Source organism: Leptinotarsa decemlineata, unplaced genomic scaffold, assembly GCF_025532065.1.
Source record: "Leptinotarsa decemlineata unplaced genomic scaffold, Ldec_3_MD MMD2_P_RNA_scaffold_12, whole genome shotgun sequence".
Classification (NCBI taxonomy): Eukaryota; Metazoa; Arthropoda; class Insecta; order Coleoptera; family Chrysomelidae; genus Leptinotarsa; species Leptinotarsa decemlineata.
The window spans coordinates 3,695,984-3,717,012 of NW_027412526.1; the positions used below are offsets into that span (position 1 = coordinate 3,695,984).

Here is a 21,029-nt window from a genome sequence, read left to right on the forward strand (position 1 = left end):
GAAAGGGACAGAAGGGAATCTATATTTTTCGATCTCTGAGGATGATGAATTTTCCTGCCTATGAATACCTTAAAATACTTCGAGCCTAAAATAAATGTTATGTGATTTTTAAGAAGAAGAATTAGGGTTATGTAATGAATTTAAAAAACTAATAAATATACCAAATAAACAAACAAAAAATGAATACAAGCTGCTCTAGCTCAGTAAAAATGTACTCTAGACCGACAGACCACCGATCCAAAACCAAAAGACGCTCTAGCATCGGTACAAGCGAAACCAAACCAAAAAAAAACAATACCTTGGTAGCTCTCATAGTGGACAGCGGAGCCTACAGCATAAAAGCCGGACTGTCCACCGACGTTCTTCCAACGATCATCCCCAACTGCATCATGAAAGCCAAATCAGAGCGGAAGAGACTGTTCATAGGCAACCAAATCGACGACTGTCGAGACTGCTCCGGAGTATACTTCCTCTTGCCCTGTGAAAGGGGATACATCACAAAATGGGACGTGCAGAAGCCCGTCTGGGACTTCTTATTCAGCAGAAACGTCTACTCAGTGAACGAGAGGCCGGTCATCATGACGCAACCGCTGTTCAACTTCAAGTCAATCCAAGATTGCATGGATGAGATATTTTTTGAGGAGTACGAAGTGAAATCGATGTTCCGCGTGAACCCAACTGACTTGGCGAGGCTGAAGTATGCAAAGGAGCGCCAACTAACGGAGGATACGCCCTGCGTGATAGTCGATACGGGCTTCAGCTTCACCCATGTCATACCTTACATTGGAGGTAACAAGTATCTCAGAGGAATCAGGAGGATGAACGTAGGTGGGAAACTTTTGACGAACCACCTGAAGGACGTCATATCCTACAGGCAGTACAATGTCATGGAGGAAACATTTGTGATAAACCAGGTTAAAAAGATTTAATAAAATGATTATTTTGAATTGAAACATTAACCTCTTCCAACATTCAAAATCAATTTCATTTACTTCCAAAAAGTACAGGGGTGAGGGATGAATACATTATTATTAGTCGGTATGTATCCATATCACTCATTTTGATTTCAGGTGAAAGAGGACACCTGTTACGTGGCGAAGGACGTCAAAGAAGAGCTCAGGCTGGCTGCCAAACCCGAACCAGAGAACAGCATAGTGAAGAACTACGTCCTCCCGGATTTCAACAACATCCGTAGAGGATACGTCCAAGATCCAAACGACCTCCTTCAAAAAGAGAAAGAGGAAAGCTGCCAGATACTGAAGCTCAATAACGAAAGATTCATCGTGCCCGAAATACTTTTCCACCCATCGGACATTGGCATGAAAAGCATGGGCATAGCCGAGGCTGTCGTCAAGTCAATATCTCTCTGCCCAAAGGAGCATCAGGAGAACCTAGCAAGGAACATAGTTCTTGTAGGGGGCAACTGCAAGTTCCCAGGGTTCAGGGAAAGAATGTACCAAGAGCTGCGGTCGCAGCTACCCCACCTTTGGGAGGTTGTTGTGTACCAACCGGATGATCCAATCACGTACAGCTGGAAGGGCGGGGAGGCCTTGCTGAAAATTCCCGACTTCGATTCATACCTGGTGACAAAAGAGGAATACGAAGAGCTTGGGTCCTCAATAATCCAGCAGAGGTTCAGTACGTGGATGACAGACAATGCGGATCCTAAGGAAGAACCTAGGAAAGCTGAGCAGGTCTACTGCTACCTTGACAAACTCAGGGGAAAGTCGATTTTTGGGAAGCAGGAACAAGGAGCAGAAGATTCACAGGTGGCTGATGACAATAGGAACTCCAATGCGGAGGGGGAGAGTGTAGACAGTGGTATCATTGACGAAGTTAGTGGTTTCGACCAAACGATGCTAGACAATTCGGAGCACTTGTCTGAGCGAGACAGTAGACTGAAAAAACCGGCTCTAAGGGATGACAAGAGTCGGAGCGAATACATGAGCTTGGACTCATCTGAGAGTGATGATTTAATGAACTCGGTTGATATATTTCCTTTCGGTACTCGATCCTATTTATAGTCTTCAAGAGGCTTTGTTGTTTTGTATGTGTAGTGAATGAAATTATAATTTTCATGAAGTTTGTTAGGGAAAAAAACCTTTTTTTTTCGGCTTTGCACTAGAACTGAAGGACAAATTAAAAATGTCAATGAAAGTTTCTTGAAAAAACATTTTGGAATACCTATTCCAGCAGAAGATATTCAAAAATATGAATTCCACAATCTACTTGAACTATGAACTCAGTGTACTAAGTCTTGAAATATCATTATAAATACCACGATGAGAAAACCAGTCATAATTCATGTTAAAATATGTTCGGAAAAATATTTTCTTTCGGATTTAGCTTTCATAATCGTGCCTGGTCGAACGTCTTGAATTTTGTATTAGATTTTTTAATGGCAACTTTTGAAAAGTTTCTTCTTTTGCTCTTGAAATATTGGTAAACACAAACTTTAAGTTTGAATACTAACGATTTTTCTAATACTCAACGGATGTTTTCATTATTTTTGTTGAATTTCGACTGGTTTTTTCTTGAATTAAAGGTATTGCATAAGAAAAGTAAAAATTCAATCAATGAAATGTTCCTTATTAGTTTCCTATGGAAACTTTCCTGAATGCTATGTTGGCCAAACCGGACTTTATCTCAAAACACGAGTTTCAGAGCGCACCAGAGGTTCTGAAAAAACTTAATATCAAGAACCCTACAGCCCTTGTTGATCATTAAAGAGGGCAAAGGAACATTTTTTATATTGGACATGCGGCTATTCAAGATGTTCAACTATATGTATCTAAGAGATTTTAAAGCAAAATGATTCATTTAATTAAATTTTTAGTAAAGCTGAAGACATCTCAAATACACTTTCCTAAGGATTAGAATGACTTCAGGTTCACTCGAAATTGAAGACTGATGAGAGAAAATAAAAAAAAACCATCAAATGTCCTCCAAAACTACTAGATCTAACCAGTTTTTAATACAGCCCCTCGGGTTCTATTACGAAGTGAAGTGAAGATAAGGAAAATGCAGATGAAAAGGACAGGACTATTTTAAAAAAATTTGGGAACACTTAAAGACAAAAAGTATTTTTCTCGACTCATATATTAAAATCAAATAATTCTTAGTCTTAAATTATATAAAATAGTATGTTTCAGTTATCGATCTGTATCACCCAGAAAAAATAAAATTGTATATGACAGAATAAATACAAATATTCCACACTATTTTTCTTTTATCAATTCATTATAGTAAGCTGTAATTGCTATGAGTTTTTTGTTGATGAAGTTCTGCTGGATTTCGACTTTTCCTCCAAGACCTGCTTCTTTCACCAACTGAAAACCACAAAAAATCATTGTCAGATGATAGAAAAATATTAGTTGAAATATTGAAAAGATAAAATTTCACTTCTACTACTTTTGAAGTTGTAATTTTTTTGGCGTGTTAGGGAAAAATTATACGATGCGCGCGCAAACCGTCACGGAAAACCGACACCCTGAAGTTAGCTTCATCTTCTTTAATCTATATGGCTTCTCAGTCGAGCGCATTTGGTAAGACTCCTCCTGTCCATAGTGAACAGAAGCTTCGTCCGGGGGCGCAGCTGTCTTGCTCAAGGCAATGCTTCCACTCTTATTTTACTCATTTAATTTTTCCTTTATAAAAACACTTCATTTTTGTTACTAGGGAGCCGCCAGTTCTCTCAATATGACTTTCACAAATAACACTTCTTTTCTAGCACTGACGACCTCGTAGAATTCGTTGACATCCAGCCTGGTTAATGGTGTAGGGGGCCGTCAGTCCTCTCGTACAGAGTAAAAGTAAAGACATCAACGTATGTTTGCGTGAAAACTGGTAAATGTATTCACGACATTCAATTTATTGATTTAAAGATAATTTACTGCGATAGTAAGTGATAAAAGTGTTTCCTGCATGTAACTTTGAGTACGTTTGTAGAATTTGAGGTTAGTTGACGGTATGTATTACTTATTACGGTTCAACTCACCGTACACGTATTGCTGTTCCTCGGTAAAAAGGCGGCAACTTTTGGACTGATTTTCCTTGCAAAAGCAATCAACTGTGAGAAAGGTAACGGCTGCAGCATCTTTTCAAGATCATACAATGGTTGATTGAGGTAGTTAGGACCGCCCCAAGGCGGGCTCAGAAAAACCACGTCGCCTTTCAAGGACTCTGCCAACTCGAAAAAATCGCCCGTTATGAAGTCTATTTTGTGCGACACGCCATACACTTCGGCGTTGTTCATGGCCAGTTCGATCTTGTTTGGGTCAATATCAATCGCGATCACTGAAAAAAAAAAAGTCAATTATTGGTCCTTCGAGCCGGATTTTTGAATATATCTTTCAAATAGGGATCTATATTTACCTCTCTTACAGGTGAGGGCGAATTGTATTGAATTGCCGCCGGCTCCACAGAAGGCGTCGACGATCGTGTCACACTTGCACCTCTCTGCAGCATGTTTGGCAACTAGTTCAGGAGTTACGGAATACCAACTTTCTGAAAAGAGAGATTACTATAACAAGAACACCACAGAAATCTACATTTTTCATTCAGGATACACCTCATCAATTGTAAAATATTTCGCAAGAAATTGTAGTTTTAGTTGAAGTTTATTTATAAAAGTGAATCATTCATAAAATTTCTAATTCAAAGTTAAAATTCTATGAGTAACCTTATTCTTAGAATATTCAAGGGATTCTGTGTAGAATATGACTGATTGCTTCACGTGAATCGTTCGTTTAAAATGGCTGTAGGAAATTGCTGAAAGTCATCAGCCCTAAACTTTTATAAAACTTAGAATTTCATGACAAAAGATTGATTCTCAGAATTTTTAAAGAATTCTGTGTTAATAATAATCAGTTACTTGGAACCGCAAGACCGGACGATCGATTTTCACTTCCTATCGTCCAATCCGTGTTAGGAATCACACGTTAAAAGGTAAGACCTCGATAGTCCTTGGCTCGCACAAATTTCGATTTTTGAGAGTTGTGGTTTTTAGGGGAGCGACAGCTGGTTTACGGAAAAACAGATTTTAACAGATAACAAATATTTTTTTCATGCAAATTCTTTGAAGAAGTTGAAACCTGTGAAAATGATTTGCTCTTAAGTCATTCATTTTTCATAATTCGTTCTCAGAATGAAATATTCTTATGAACGTAAAACTTTCATAAAATTTTTAGTTCAGAATGAGAATTTTATTTATTCATTACTTATAAAAAATTTATTTATAAAAATAGCATTTATAAAAGTAAAAAATTTTTGTCGTAATTTATATTTTTTGTATAAAAGTTAAACTTCCATCAAATTTTCAGTTAACAGTAAAAAAAAAATTCATGACTTATAAAAACTTTATAAAAGCAGTATTTATAAAAGTAAAAAAAGTCGTGATTTATAAATTTTGGTATTAAAGTTAAACTTCTATCAAATTTCCAGTTAACAGTTGAAATTTTTTATGCATGACTTATAAAAACTTTTTCAATAAGAGTAAAACTATCATGAAATTCAGTTTTTGAAGTTAGAACACAATGTTTAAGTGAAAGTAGTGTTAGGAGAGAGACTTCTCCTCCAGTTTGTATCTGAAAGTAATTTCTATGCATGATCTACACATCTTTAAAGATAATTTATTTTGAAATTAATGCTTCCTTTGGAAGGTTCCTACATTTCATAAATAATCTGATTCAATGGTTTCCGCTTCCAAGCCAGAAGAACTGTTCATATAAAGATTGATTTTATAAAAGCAAGTTTCTGTTGTGCATCGAATATCTTCCATAAAACTAATTGAATAACGTTTATAAAACAGAAATCGTCCCTTACCTTCGTCCAATTTAATACCCTGATCGAACTTACTGAACAGAGTAAATCTCTTTTTCCAGTACTTCGTCAATTTCCGGTTGTCCCTGATTTCCGGAGGCAGAGAAGGCTGCTTTCTTTTCCGTTTTCTCCTTTTACTAGTCGAGACAGATTTATCGTCAACCAATTCTAAGGACTCTGGTTCGTCTTCGCAAGAACTCGCCTGGTTGTCCGAGCTGTCGGATAAAACGTCATGAAATGCCACCTGAAATATACAATGGATGAATGATTAACAATACTGTCAGAATCTTTCGAAAGACCAGTACTCTTAAAAGAAAATTTAGACTCTCGTCAAATGAATTTCATAAAATTTCAACTGTATCTCAATATCATAAACTTTCACCACATTGAATTTTTCTTGATATCACAGATATTCTAGTTATACCCTAACCTCCTCAGCACTTTCTTCGTTCTCAATCATGTTGCCATCGTCATCGAAGAAGCAATGCTTTGGTTTCTTCGCTTCCGGTCGAATTTTCAAGTGCCTGTTCTGCAACCGGATATGTTTCATCTTATAGTCCACGTGGCCGGTCATGGTTTCGTCGGGGTTCTCCTGGAACTCGATACCCAATACGTTGAAGGCGGCCCGGACTCTGTTACGTCCGGAGTTGAAACTATCGCTGAAAATAAGAAATTCTGTTATTTCATTCTCTGAATTTCTAATAATATCAAACATATATGAATACACTGAAGATACTTGATCCGACCTATGAGTATTCCAAGAGACTTTTATCAGACATCCTGAAATTTTATAGTTTGAAAATATATATAATTTCATTTTTGGAAGCAAATTTTCTTTGTTTATGACTCTGTACCCGATATCTTAGTTTGACTTATAAATAAATCTAATCACAACCAGATTGTCGAAATCACGTCATACTTGAAGGAAGGAAAAATTGCTTGAGGCGTTCCCCAAGGTTCGTTCCCGGGCCCACTTTTTTCCTCGACATGTTCATTGATAATTTTAACTTTGGCAAACATGTGATTAGTCTGGAATCTGAGCTGTCCTCTGAATGTTACGTGTTAAGCAAATTCTCTTTGTTTATGACTCTGTACCCGATATCTTAGTTTAACTTATAAATAAATCTAATCACACCCAGATTGTCGAAACCACGTCATACTCGAACGAAGGAAAAATTGCTTGAGGCGTTCCCCAAGGTTCGGTCCCGGACCAACTTTTTTCTTTGACATGTTCATTGATAACAATTTAAACTTTGGTAAACATGTGATTACTCTAGAATCTGAGCTGTCCTCTGAATGTTACGTAATACAAGTTACTGTAATAGAGCTTGATTCAGCCAAGACTGGCGTGGTTTAATATTCATCGACTATCTTGAGAAGGGAAATTGCAAAGAAACGACCGCATATGACAAAGAGAAAAATTTGTTTCATAATGGGCCTATTTCAACCACCTTTAAACAAACCATAATGGGCTTGTTTCATGATTTTTGGTTTACAGTTCATTTGGTTGTAATTTCAAATTGAAAAATAGTGTACTTTGTTTCAGCTCTGTAAATAGCGTTGTTTTTCCGTAATTAATTATTAAAAATCGGATTTTCTAGGCTCGTGACGTCACGGGCCTAGTCCCGCTTCTTGTTCGATTGACCAATAGGAACAATACAAATAATGAACATTGCCAAATTGTAAAAATCACACGGAGCGTATGAAAAGTTTCTGATTCATTCGTGATTCAAAAGTAAAATCACTCACTTCCGACAACTAAATCTAAGAAGAAAGCGTAAGAAATGCATTGGAAGGAAGAATTAATTATAAATGGGATCCAAATAACACAATACGCAATAAAAACGTTAGTTTTTATGTTGATATCACAGAAATTTTAATAATGGAAGTGTATATGAACCATGAAAAAATTCTCCATATGAAATAAAATGTACTCGAAAACCATGGTTCTAAATAGAATTGAACGAGCTATATTTTAAAATAGTTCTCGAAGGCTCGTGGACCCTAATAAAATAAAATCAATTATGCATTCATGCCACTCACCAAAAATAAAAAATTTAATGTTATATATTAGCCATATTGCTACCCAGTCAGCTATCTCTCTTGAATGTATGAGACAATGTACTCTTTCTAATAAATTCGTATTTTTGTTAAAATAATTGACACTTGGCAACACTGCTGTAGACACGATCAATTTTATTGGTCAACAGACACGCGGCCAATTTAAACTCTTGCTTCTCGAATTTTTCTTTTTTCTGCAAATATGGGATTTCTCGTACCTTTTGGTTTGATATGAAAAGTTATCAGTTGAAGTAGTTCTGGGCAGTGTATCTCACTATTTATTATTTTAAAGAGGAAACTCAAGTTCATAGAAACTCTCCTATCTTCCAATGATTTTATATTTAACTTGGTTAAGAGTTGACTGCACTCATATTCATTTCGTTGAATACCAAAGTGAAAAGCGCAATTCCTCGAGGATTTCTTTTGAACATTCTCAATCAAATCGATATTTACATTAAAGTATGGGTCCCATATAACCGAACAATATTCAAGAATGGATCTTAAGAAAGCACAATATAAAATCTTTTTTGCTTTAATTGAAAAATCAGTAGAAATTCTCAACACAAAACCTAGCATTTTGAGAGTTTTTGCCACAATTCCTGATACTTGAAGATTTAAATTGATTTCGGTATCAAATTCAACTCCCGGATCGCGGATAAATGTTTCTCTTTCAAGAGCTATATTATTCAATTTCATATTCAAAGAATATTGGTTCGCTAATTTTAGCGAACAGTCCTAAAATATTCAACCACCTTCCAGAAACCATAAAGATCATAAACAACCATAGCAGAAGTACTGAAACTGCTTTATATAATTTTTAAAAAAATGTAATAACAGCCTTGGATGGAAAACTCCAGATTTGTAGGCTATTTATTGACTTTTCTCGGGCCTTTGATTGTGTTAATCATGACCTTTTATTAATTAATCTCGAGCGATATGGTATAAGGGGTGTAGCCTTGAATTTAATGAAATCATACTTAACTGATAGATCCCAGAGTGTAATCATCAACACAACTCAGAAACAATCCCTCATTGTTAAACAGGAAGTTCCCCAAGGCTCAATTCTTGGCCCTTTGTTATTTTTAATCTATGCTATTGATCTTATTAATTTCCTTCTTGACATCTCTAAAGTCACCATGACTGTTGAAGATACTACTGAACTTGTGATAACATTAGAAATGGTATACAATAAAGTAATGGAGTGGTCCGAAATAAATCTTCTTACGGTAAATGTATCTAAAACCTCTTTGATGAAATTCATTTTGAGGGGAGCTATGGAACAGTTTAAAATTTTTAAAGACAATGACATGAAATTTTATGCTAGTGAAACGACTAAGTTGCTTGGGCTAACAATCGACTATAAATTTTGCTGGGAACCACATGTCGATATACTTTGTAAAAAGTTAAGAAAAAAATTGTTATGCGTTAAAGTTCTTATCAAATCATTGTCACGAAAACATACTATTAATCGTTTATTATGCAAACATCAACTGTCATCTGCGATATGGTATTGACTGGAGTACATGTACCTCTTGGTCACGTGTTTTCGCTCTGCAAACATTTGCTGTGAGCATTGTGGCATTACTAAATTGGAGGCATTCGTGTAGAGAGGCTTTCAAGCCACAAAGATCTTAACTGTGACAGGCTTGTATCTGTATGAACTGTGTATATATTTATACAAACATATAGATACATTTTTCAATGGAACAGATCATCAATATGACACTGCATCCAGAAATCTTCTGGTGCCTGCTTTGCACAATGAAAATCAATTTGGTTTTAGAAAGTGACGTTCAACAACACAAGCTATAATAAAACTACTAAAAGAGCTATATAATAGTCTAGATATGGGTAATCGAACTCTGGGTATTTTCTAAGATCTAAGTAAGGCATTTGATCTTGTAGACCACAGAATTGGTATTGGAATTGGAAAAGTATGATTTTAGGGGAAACTCACGTAGATGGTTTGAAAGTTATCTCCAAAATCGAACACAATACGTTGATATAGATCAATATCAATCTAAAAATTTAAAGTATACTATTGGAGTACCACAAGGCTCTATTTTGGGACCTCTACTTTATATAATTTATGTCAATGACTGAAGGAAATTTTGTAATGTATGCGGATGACACTACACTACTGGTTAGTGGTAAGAATGTTACATCCACAATAGACCTGGTTCACGGGGAAATTTTAAAAGCCCAGGATTGGTTTTCTAGCAATAAATTAATCTGCAATGATAAAAAATCATCCTTCCTAAGATTTAGTTATGCCCCAAATGGTCATGATCACAGTTTACTGTTAAAATCACAGCACGGTTTAATGAAACAGGTGAATTCAATAAAATTTCTAGGACTTACTCTCACTGAAGATTGTAAATGGAATCAACATATTAATGAAATATGTAAAAAAATAACGCCTATGTGTTACTGTGTCTATCAACTCAGTAAAATTATAGATAAGTCGGTGGTACTCATGTACTATCATGCCCAATTACACTCAACAATCTCATATAGTATAGTAGCTTGGGGCCTATCACGTGAGGCACAAAGGGTGTTTATTTTACAGAAGAGAGCTGTCAGAAACATTCAGAGTGTAAATAGACGTACTAGCTGCAGAGATCTATTCAAAGTTTTAAGAATATTGACTCTCCCATGAATTTATATGTACCAGCTGTTGATTTTTGTAAAATCGGATCAGCGACCTTTTACCTTCTTAAACAAAAATAATTACGGCACAAGAAATTCAACATTGTTAGAAATACCAAATCATAGACTGGCTAGATCAGAATCAAGTCCAATTTTCATGGGTATCAGGCTATTTAACAAATTGCCAAATCATGTTAGAAAAATGTCACTAAGAAAATTTAAACCGTTCCTGAAAAACTTTCTGATTGATAAAGCCTTCCATTGAAGAGTTTATAAATGACTTATCAATATAACTGAAGAATTGAGATTATCATCTAGGGATGTTAATATATTATAATTTTACCTAGTTATAAGTTTTAATATATAATTTTACATAACTGTTCATATCCTATATAAACATATTTTTTTTTATAAGTTTATTTATATCATATTACACTGACTTGTTCTATATCATTGAGTTATGATCCAGAAGAACCAATAAAATATTATTATAATTAATTAACCTATACCAAAAAAGTCATTTATATTTGGGATGCAAAGTTTTTAATCACCTCGATGTCTCCATCCAAACATATTCAAATGTTAATATTTTTTAATCCAGACTTGAAGCATCACTTATTGAGAAAAACTGTTATAGTATTAGTGACTTTATGACAAAATACTATATTTTATAATGATGTTTTCTTTTTGACAATCAAATGTTATATTTGTGCTGTTGTTTTCAAATAACATTTGTCATTGGTACTATGACACTTTTAACCTTTTTCTAATATGTTCTTGTTGAGTCTTTTTTAATTAGGTCTGTAGGTTCTATGAATTTTTATATTTCTGTATAATTATATATTTTACTTCTTTTATATTAATAACTTATGACTGTGTTCATATCATTTAAATTCTTTTCTATATAAATTATGACGTTTTCGTCAGTTACTGCTTGAACGTCTACATACATTTATGCTTTTCAACTGAAAAATAAAGATTTATTATTATTATTATTAACATTCTCAAAAATAGAATTGGAAGACTTGCTTGTTGCCAACAGTTAGTTTGATGCAGGCGACACCTCAAAAATAACTCCAGAAAAATCCCCCAGACGTTTCGCTAGTTATTACTTACTCCTTCATACCATCCGTGGGCGTCTTCGACGTCAGGCAGGTCTTGCTGGAATGACCGAAAGCGGTGGGCAAGCCCATCGCGAGCATTTCCGTTTGAAGAGTGTCGTTCTCATCATCGGACGTTTCGCTGACCACTTTGGGATCAGCCATGTTCAGTCCGTCCAACAAATTGTCCAGAGAGTGGACAGTTGAGTTGAGTTCCTGGGCGACGATTTTTTGTGGGCTCGTCTCCTGAATCACAATTTTCTCGGAGGGAATCACCGAGAGAGTGGCGAGAGATCCGTCCAAGGAGTCTGCGCTGTCGACTTCGATTTTCAGCAAGGAATCTGAAAATGTTATCTTGTACTGTCGAAGAACCATCATTTGGGATTGTGTGGGAAAACATTTCGGGGGAAATCTCTCCAAAGGAAATTACATTTTTATTCTTCTTTCGCAAGAGATCGTCCACAAGTCAAGCGATTACACAGTTCCTCAATAACGTTTACAGGGAGTTGGATGAAGGTAAAAAGACGCTAGGGATTTTCATAGACTTGAGTAAGGCATTTGATCTGGTAGATCATAAAATTCTCCTAACATAGCTTGAAATGTATGGAATCAGGGGAATAATCTACTATGTAGATCGAGCGCGTCAGATTTATCTAAGGGGGTGTTGAGTGCAACAAAAAAAAGCTCTCATTCAATAATCTGACGATTTAGATCTGACGCAAACTCGCGGCCATTATTATAATGTGTACAAAAAAATTCGCCATTTTGAAATACTCAAGCGCGTCAGATTAAGATATATATGGTTCATCTTTATGTTTTAGACGTGCCGTCTCATAATCTGACGATTATCTACAGGGATTCGCTAAATCTGACAAAAACAATATATTTTTTAATTCATTGAACTTAATTAATTGAAAAGCTCAGTAATTAGCATGCAAATAAATAAGTGTATGTTTTTAAGTAGAATACTTGTATTTATAAGAAAATAATTTTTAAAAATGCTCAAAAAAAATTCAATTTTTTATAATTGATTAATTAATGAGAAGTGCGCCCCCCTCACTAAATTCCTAGATCCGCTCCTGCTTCTTTATTTCTTACTATCAGTTGCCTTTGTGATATGAAGTATTATTCTTCTCACCCATAATACATATGAAGGATAACATTATAAAAACATTTTGGTTCTAATCATTAATGGTCAAGTTTTTTATTTATGTATATTTACAATTCATCAGTACATTACTATTAGTATAACAACTTTAAGGGGTTGAACTTTAAATAAAAGGAATCTCTCATAAGACTATGTGAATCCCATACTCTTCCCGAATCACAAATGTCACTAAATTGATGTACCAACCAGGCAGAATGTCTATAAAAACTACAAGAAATAGCTCAATTTAAAAATTATGTTATAATTTAATAAAACAACTTACTACAGCTCGCCGAACAAAAATAAAAACACTTCCAAACGCAACTGTTTACTGTGTAGGACAAACTCTGACTCACACTTTAAAACTTTCATCCCAAATCTCAAGGTCACCTTTGAAGCAGTTACTAGGCAACCCGCAACAATGTTGCCACTTGCCATGACTGAAATTAGTGAAATTTCATAAACATTCATACTGATGTGGTCTTTCACGAGAAACACTGCCTCAAAAATATTTTGTTCAGAAAAACATTGGGACGAGTTCAAAATGCTGGTGACAAAAATCATCTAGAGACAGCATACATCTTGAGCATATGGACTACTTCACACTTAGGACTTACAGTTCACAGGGATTTATTTTATTCGAAAACTGATCGTTTGTTATTGTATAGAATTTCAAAATCTTATCTGAGAATTAGAATGCTCGAGTTCGAGCTCTATATAATTGAATTATACGTACCTGCAGTTACAACGGACTCGATGAACTTGTTGTACTGCACCAGATACTCGTCTTCGTAGTGGCGCTGCCACAGCTCATTCCACTGGCTCTGGTAGTCTTCGTCGAGGTCTTCCGAACTGATAGAGCTGTTTACCGAGCTGACGGACGAGATACTGTCTGAACTAGACGTCGCCCGACTCGAATTCAAAGACGATACCGTCAATCCGGTAACGTTCGTCATGGAATCCAGAGTTTTGAGAGAACCGCTCGTGTAGGAGCCGCACCTGGAGCTGAGCAGACGCTCGGCTTCGGTGCCTTCGTCGACGCTGACCGGCGACAAGGGGTTCCAGCCCTCGGAGACGTCGGCGAAGATTTTCTCCTCGCTCAGCGATAAGTTGCGCAGCAAGACGTTGTTTTTCCTGGAGACGTCTTTAGAGGTCGAGTTGTCGGTTTTATGTGGAAGTTGGGAATGTGGGAGCTCTTCCAGAGGAGCTTTCTCTTTATTTCGAACGTCCGTAACTGAAAATCATTCGGGATACATATTGATATGAATTTTTAAACATTTTTGGAGGAACGGTAGCAGGTTGGTTAACGTGTATAACGGTGGTTCAACTTCGATGGCCGGACGACGAATTTCATTATAACAAGTACTAAATTGAATTTTTGAACCACTTATCAATTCAGATATCATTTAATGTTAAATTTGACAAGTAATAAACCTATTTATGTGTAATAAGTTTCTATATTTAGGTGATTTCATTCTATATTTGTAATATCTTCATCTATGATTTTTTAAATTTTCATTAAAGCTATACTTCACCTTCATTTTGGTATTTTTTATTGTTTTTACATTTATTTATATTTGTGTATATATTTATCATGTTAATGTTTTTTATTTATATTTTCAGTTTTTCCATTGTATTATACCTAGATTACAACTTCTACACTTTATCCTATATCAATATGATATCCCCTTGGACAATAAAGTGTACTTGTATTCTAATTACAAACCTCAAAGAAAAAAGAAGACAGCTAGCTCCGGTAGCAGAGGTCAAAAAAACGCAAAATAGAAGAAAATACGTTTTCTATGTTTCATAACCTCAGCTACTACATCTATTTACCCAGTGTACGGTTTTATTTATGTATATTTACAATTCATTAGTACATTACTATTATTATCACAACTTTAAGGGGTTCAGCTTTAAATACAAGGAGTATCACATCAAGAAATTCAACCACCAGGTTGCAGATTGTGTGAATCTCATACTCTTCTGGAACCACAAATGTTATAAGTTGGACTACTTCCGAAACAGAATGTCTAAAATGACGTATGATATAATTCAAGGAAATAGCTCAGCACAGCTCATTAAATGAAAATGAAAACATTTCTAAAAGCAAAAGTTTACTGTGTAGGACAAACTTTGACTCACAGTTACAAGTTTTATCCAAATCCAAAGGTCACTTTTGAAGCAGTTACTAGGCAACCCGCAACATTATTGATATTTTTAGTTTGCAAAAACATTCTGGGTTTGAAATGCTGGTGAAAAATCATCTAGAGACAGCATACGCTGTCTCTATGTTTCATGACCTCGGCTACTACAGCTATTTAGCCAGTGGGGTTAACTAATATTTTGAAATGTTGGAAATTTTGAAGTCAATGAAAAGTAAGGTCCAAACGGTTGCGAAGTGTGGTTTTAACGTCATAAACCTACGTGTTCTAGTTTACAAAATTTTTAGCAATAAACAGATAGTATAAAAACTATTTATCTAATATACATATATAGTTTGTGTATAGGAAAAAATACCAGTTCTTTAAGAACTATGACATATAGGCAGAGTTTCGACTCCAGTTTTACATTTAATTCACATATATTTGCTGTCAAAATTATTGTTAAAAAGAAATATGAGGTCATAGGCATTACTTGACTTCACTTTTCTAGTAATACCAAAAAAAATTACAGCAATATGTTTGAAAAAATTTCTCTACCGAAAACCAACAACTACCCCCTTACGAATGACAACCTCCAGACGTGAACTCTTTTCTCTAGCTTTTTTCTCTAGGGAAAATCTTGACATCTATATAACATTTTTCTATAAGTCTTCAATTATTCATATAATAATAATTTCTTTTTTATCCATGTTATAAACACTTTTGTATCTAAGGATTGATAAAGACTATCATTATCCTTAAAAATGCTGAGATACTTGATACACCCACTAATCAACTATCATTACATCCATTGTTGTCGGGAGGAATGAAAAAGAATGATTACCAATGGATACTAATGAACGAAATGATAAAAATAAAAGAGCTTACCAGAAAAGCTACTCCCTTCGCCGAAATCTCTCTGCAGATAGTCCGGATTGATGTACGCGCTATATTTGTCGATCCAAGACTTCCATATCAACTTCTCCCCGTACAACGCCCAAAATCGGTTCCAGTCCCCGGCTACGTCTTGAACGGAATGTTCCCTCAAGTCGGTGCCGCTGTCGCTCTGCTGGATACCTCTGGTCGAGCAGTCCCTCAAACTGTCGTGCTCGTCGGTGGACAGATTGTCCGTTTGAGAGGCGCTGCAGTAACAGCTGACGGCTTCCTGCTCGGTCTATGAAAAAATTTGTTGGAATATTAGAAGTGGGAAAAGTGTCTAGATGTCGACAGCGAGAAAAAAAAACAAGAAATAACAAACACTGGAAGGAGAACCAACACTGGAAGAAGAACAAACACTGGAAGAACAAACACTGAAAAAAAAACGAACACTGAAAGAAGAACAAACACTGGAAGAACAAACACTGGAAAAAGAACGAACACTGAAAGAAGAACAAACACTGAAAGAAGAAAAAACAGTGAAAGAAGAACAAACACTGAAAGAAGAACAAACACTGAAAGAAGAACAAACACTGGAAGAAGAACAATAACTGGAAGAAGAACAATAACTGGAAGAAGAACAAACAAACACTGGAAGAAGAACAAACAAACACTGGAAGAAGAACAAACAAACACTGAAAGAAGAACAAACAAACACTGAAAGAAGAACAAACAAACACTGGAAGAAAAACAAACAAATACTGGGAGAAGAACACACAAACACTGGAAGAAAAACAGACAAATACTGGGAGAAGAACAAACAAACACTGGAAGAAGAACAAACAAACACTGGTAGAAGAACAAACAAACACTGGAAGAAGAACAAACAAACACTGGAAGAAAAACAAACAAACACTGGAAGAAGAACAAACAAACACTGGAAAAAGAACAAACACTTGGAGAAGAACGCTGGAAGGAGATGAACAAACACTGGAAGGAGATTAACAAACACTGAAAGGAGATAAACATATCTCATTTCCTGTAATATTTAGTTTTATGAAGTTAATCAATGTCCCTATTGTGAACATTTATGTTTCTTGGGGTCAATGATGACCGTTTGACTGAGATGGCAAACTGTTGTAGGGGGGGATTTCTATTTTACTTGTATTTGTAGTTGTATGTGTGTAACATTAAGTTATTTTTAGTTCTCGAGTTATGATTGAACACATCTCATGATAAGTTTGGTAGATTATTTTCACACCATAATGAAATTGTATCTAGTAATAGTTTAAAATGGGCACTCACTTTTAATTTTGCGGTTATATCTTTCTGAACTGGTACTTCCTCCGGAATTTCATTGGTGTCTTCTTCATTCTGTGGATCATCCTCAGAGGCGGTGTGTTCAAAAGATGAGTTGCGCTTTGCTTGACACTTTGTTCTTGAATTGAAGAAATTGTCACGTGTAAAATAATTTTAACATCGAAATGATTTTCAAAAATATTCATTACATGTAAAACAGCGAGAATATGCTCCTAAAAAGAAACAAAATGGCTATAGCTATAAACGGCAACAACAGTACAACTCCTATGTGGTCCAGATAACTGCCTCTGATAGTTTTACAAAACCGAATCACTCAGAAAGCTCAAGCACATACCAGAAAGTGCAGATTTTCCAACAGATGTTTGTAAGGTGTAGTTATCATCATTGACTTTGTTTTACCCACATAGAGTTTCATTTTATCAACACCAATAAAAACCAATTTCTAATAATTTGCAGGATTCTATTCAACAAATTTAAAGGTTGGTTTCAGGTTCAAATTATCCAATCACGAACTTATATTACTGTAAATTAAAAAGGGTTTATTGTAATGAGTGTTGTTTTTGTGAGAAAACAGGCTTGATGGCTTTTGTCTCTCCATCTGTATGCAAAAAATTGTGGAAATCTTACAAAGGAAGGAAAAAAGTAATTAGGTTTGAAATAAACACTCAACAAAGATGTGTATATTATGCATAATAGTTACTTTCAGATACAAACTGGAAAAAAAAAGACTTCCTGAAACAACTACTTTCACATAAATATTGAATTTAACGAAAATAGCTTTTTCCTATTGTTTGTATCCTAAACAATCATTATGGAATTGAATCAGACATCATTCATAGGAATGCTACACAATATTATTTTCTTTATACAGGCCTTCATTCAATTATTGATAATTTACTTTCAATGTTTCCATGTGTTTGAATTTTGTCACTGCATTTTATGTCACGACATAAAACATCATCAAATTTAGAATATTTGGAAATTAATGTTATGTTTAGAATATTTGTAATTGACTAGTGTGACGAGTTTTATTACTCTGCTGCACTGGATGAACAAATAATTGCCTTGTCTTGGTTATACTTAGCCTATTAGTGGAACTATTCCTAATTTAAAAAAAAAAACACTTTTGCAGCAATTTGAGATATTGTTTTTAATTTTCAATGGTTTACTGAAAAATGCAATATAATCACTAACTTCAGTAACCCAATTACAATATTTTGGTTTCAAAATGTGGCAAGAACAGATTTTTACAAAGTAAAAAAATCAGACAAATTACAAATTATAAAACCTATTGAGACACTTTCTCTTTCTACCTTCGATAACAGTTACCAGACACACAAACACCCAACACTATTTACATTCAACAACAGAAACAGGGCTACAACTCAAAGTTTGACAAGTTAAAGTTCAACAAATCATTCCTAGCCTGAAAATACCCAGTATCAGTCATGTCACAAGGCTCTGGCACAAACGGTGGAGTCACAGACAACAAATTCTTCCAGTCTATATGCCTGAAGGCGTCCATCTCCATAATGTCCTCCGCCTTGGCTCGTTTTTCTGGATCTTCCACCAGCAGAGCTTCAATCGCCTGCACAATTTCATCGGGGAGCGCCTCGTCTTCGCTAGGCCACTCAATATTACGCTCGAGGATGTTTTTAAATACCAGTTGCGCAGTTGCATCGTTGAAAGGAGGGATTCCCGTCACAAACTCGTACAAACAACACCCAAGAGCCCACCAGTCCACAGCGTTGTTGTGTCCCTTCCTCAAGAGCAGCTCGGGGGCCAAGTAGTCCGGGGTTCCCAGAACCCTGTGATCTGAGCTCCACTGGCCTCTGCGAACCGACTTTGGAGTACGGTACGGAGTTCTAGGGGTTTTAGGCGTTACCACTTCGTCGTGAATGGGGCTGACAGTGTAGGACACGTCTCCAGACTTCATTGCTAGAGGATCACTATGGGGCAGCTCGAATCTTGTTGCTTTTACCTTATTGGTCTTCTGCCCCGAGACGGGGGTTGAAAAAGTCACTCCCTTGGGGCTGGTGGCTTCGATTCGCAGGATTTCCATCTCCCCTGACAGGCCGGTCTTGAGGTAGGCCTTCCTGGGCTGCTGGGGAGATGTGTTTGAGTGTTTTCTCTTTTTTTCTCTGTCATTGCGCAATTTGTACAATCCACACCTGCTGGAGATCTTTCTGCTCACTGGAGAAGAAGCAGGGGTGGAGTTATCGTCAACTGCCAGGCTTTGGCAAGTGTAGTAGGAACTGTCAGGATCTACTTTCGAAGGAGTATCTCCTGCTGAAAGGAAGGTTATGCCAGACATAGCAGAGCAGTTTTCAAGCTTCGAATTGTTTAAAATTGACATATCCAGCTTCCGACCATCCTGCTTTCGGAGATTCCCAGAAATAATGTCATGCACATACTTGGAGTTCCCTGAACCGAAACTCAAGTGCGAAGTCAGACTAAGTAGTTGCCCAGGAGTTCGAGTACATAGGTTAGGAGTGCAGTTCTCGAAGTCAGATATCTCCAGATCCCTGCTTAGGTTCACGTTGGACAGGCCAAAGTCCGTCAACTTGACATGCCCCTCTTTGGACAACAGCATATTATCTGGCTTGATGTCTCTGTGGATGATACCGTGTTTGTGGAGGTACTGCAGGGCGAGGCACACCTCGGCTATGTAAAACGTAGCCATAGCCTCATCAAAGAAACCGTAAACGCTGAGAAGGGATTTCAGGTCCCCGCCGACCATGTAGTCCATTACCAGGTAGACAGAAGATTCCGTCTGCAGGGTGTAGAACAGCTGCACGCAGAAGGGGCTCTTCGTGAGGGCCAGAGCGTTTCTTTCGTTCACCACTTGGAATACCATGTTCTTGTGGACCATTTCGGTTTTCCTCATTACTTTGATTGCGTACATTACCTTTTCGTTGTTCTTTTTGAAGCCTAGAAACACCTTACCGAAGGCTCCGCGGCTTATCGGTTTTATGATAATGAAATCGTTTATATCAGGGAGTTTTCCCGGGTCCTTTAAAACGGGTTCAGGACTTCCTCCTTGCTTTTCCCCTTGTTCAGTAGTCATTTTATTATTATCAAAGCCTCATTTCAATTACTTTTAATACAACTGTTTTTTTCAACATGTTTCACTTCATAACTATGGGAAATTTAAATAAAAATCTCGAAATTGCAATCAAATCGTTTGAAATTTTTAAACGAAATAATGTAACGGACTTCTGACAATTGACAGATGCACTTACCGCACGAAAAATCTGCTACATACACAAATGAAGTCTGTGGTGCTGCCCCGATTTTGTAGGTGGATTTCGGCAAGCACGTCCCATTCTGAATCGCACATAGTCAAATTAATCTCGTTTTCAATTCAGCATTTCTCTTGCTCCACTTAGGTGATTCCTAAAAGAATATTCTTGTTAATATTCTCCTATAACAGGAAACTCTTCACTTCACGAAAACATCTTGTTTTGTTTTTTGACATTTATGAGAGAGAGAGACAAACTGATAAAATAAGATAGGAGATGTGTCACGGAATCAAAGAACATAATTGTGGTAGATGCACGAAATTCGGTAGGGTAACAGAGGCACGACATCTAGGTATAGTAATTGAAATATCAAACTCTAGGAAAGCATTGAATATTGTCATCCAGTCACTAACATTCAGATATATATTACTTGTGATATTCTCTTTCAAAAAATTAGAAGTTGTGTCTTTATAAAAACTATTGAGTTGGAAGTTAAAATACATTTTAATCTACAAGTCATTTTAAAGAACTCAGGTCCAAATAGAACACAGTTTCTGATTCGGTTTCAATACAGGCAAATTTAAAAATTTCACTTACGGTCTAGTTCCATTTCTAAACATATATTCGGTTCTTACCAATATTTTTGGTCCATTTTGGTTGTTTCCGTTCT

At 36.1% G+C, this 21,029-nt stretch overlaps 3 protein-coding genes across 3 annotated transcripts; 1 reads left to right on the forward strand and 2 right to left on the reverse strand.

Moving 5' to 3' along the window:
- The first annotated feature begins 105 nt into the window (after nt 1–105).
- Nucleotides 106–2,085, forward strand: Arp6 (Actin-related protein 6). Its single transcript, XM_023170094.2, has 2 exons — nt 106–914; nt 1,071–2,085. Exons 1-2 carry the CDS (start codon nt 180–182, stop codon nt 2,022–2,024), a joined length of 1,689 nt encoding a protein of 562 aa, XP_023025862.2. The 5' UTR covers nt 106–179; the 3' UTR covers nt 2,025–2,085.
- A 996-nt stretch (nt 2,086–3,081) lies between these two features.
- On the reverse strand, nt 3,082–20,610 carry Tgs1 (Trimethylguanosine synthase 1). Its single transcript, XM_074172082.1, has 10 exons — nt 20,360–20,610; nt 17,103–17,235; nt 15,810–16,095; nt 13,514–14,011; nt 11,647–11,971; nt 6,251–6,479; nt 5,824–6,064; nt 4,375–4,506; nt 3,998–4,296; nt 3,082–3,329 (listed from the first exon to the last, which is right to left on the reverse strand). The coding sequence occupies exons 1-10, from the start codon at nt 20,455–20,457 to the stop codon at nt 3,219–3,221; spliced, it is 2,352 nt and encodes a 783-aa protein (XP_074028183.1). The 5' UTR covers nt 20,458–20,610; the 3' UTR covers nt 3,082–3,218.
- On the reverse strand, nt 18,251–20,353 carry LOC111505904 (serine/threonine-protein kinase greatwall). Its single transcript, XM_023160798.2, has one exon. It carries the CDS (start codon nt 20,182–20,184, stop codon nt 18,496–18,498), a length of 1,689 nt encoding a protein of 562 aa, XP_023016566.2. The 5' UTR covers nt 20,185–20,353; the 3' UTR covers nt 18,251–18,495.
- Nucleotides 20,611–21,029: the final 419 nt, after the last annotated feature.

What these genes read in the sequence shown, in the direction of transcription:
- LOC111505904 (XM_023160798.2), bottom strand. Translation starts at nt 20,184, where the DNA reads ATGACTACTGAACAAGGGGAAAAGCAAGGAGGAAGTCCTGAACCCGTT.
- Arp6 (XM_023170094.2), top strand. Translation starts at nt 180, where the DNA reads ATGAATACAAGCTGCTCTAGCTCAGTAAAAATGTACTCTAGACCGACA. An exon ending in AAACATTTGTGATAAACCAG is followed by an intron (nt 915 to 1,070) that starts GTTAAAAAGATT and finishes TTTTGATTTCAG; the next exon opens with GTGAAAGAGGACACCTGTTA.
- Tgs1 (XM_074172082.1), bottom strand. Translation starts at nt 20,457, where the DNA reads ATGTGCGATTCAGAATGGGACGTGCTTGCCGAAATCCACCTACAAAAT. An exon ending in ATATAACCGCAAAATTAAAA is followed by an intron (nt 16,096 to 17,102) that starts GTGAGTGCCCAT and finishes ATTTTTTCATAG; the next exon opens with ACCGAGCAGGAAGCCGTCAG. An exon ending in ACGAAGAAAGTGCTGAGGAG is followed by an intron (nt 6,065 to 6,250) that starts GTTAGGGTATAA and finishes TGTATATTTCAG; the next exon opens with GTGGCATTTCATGACGTTTT.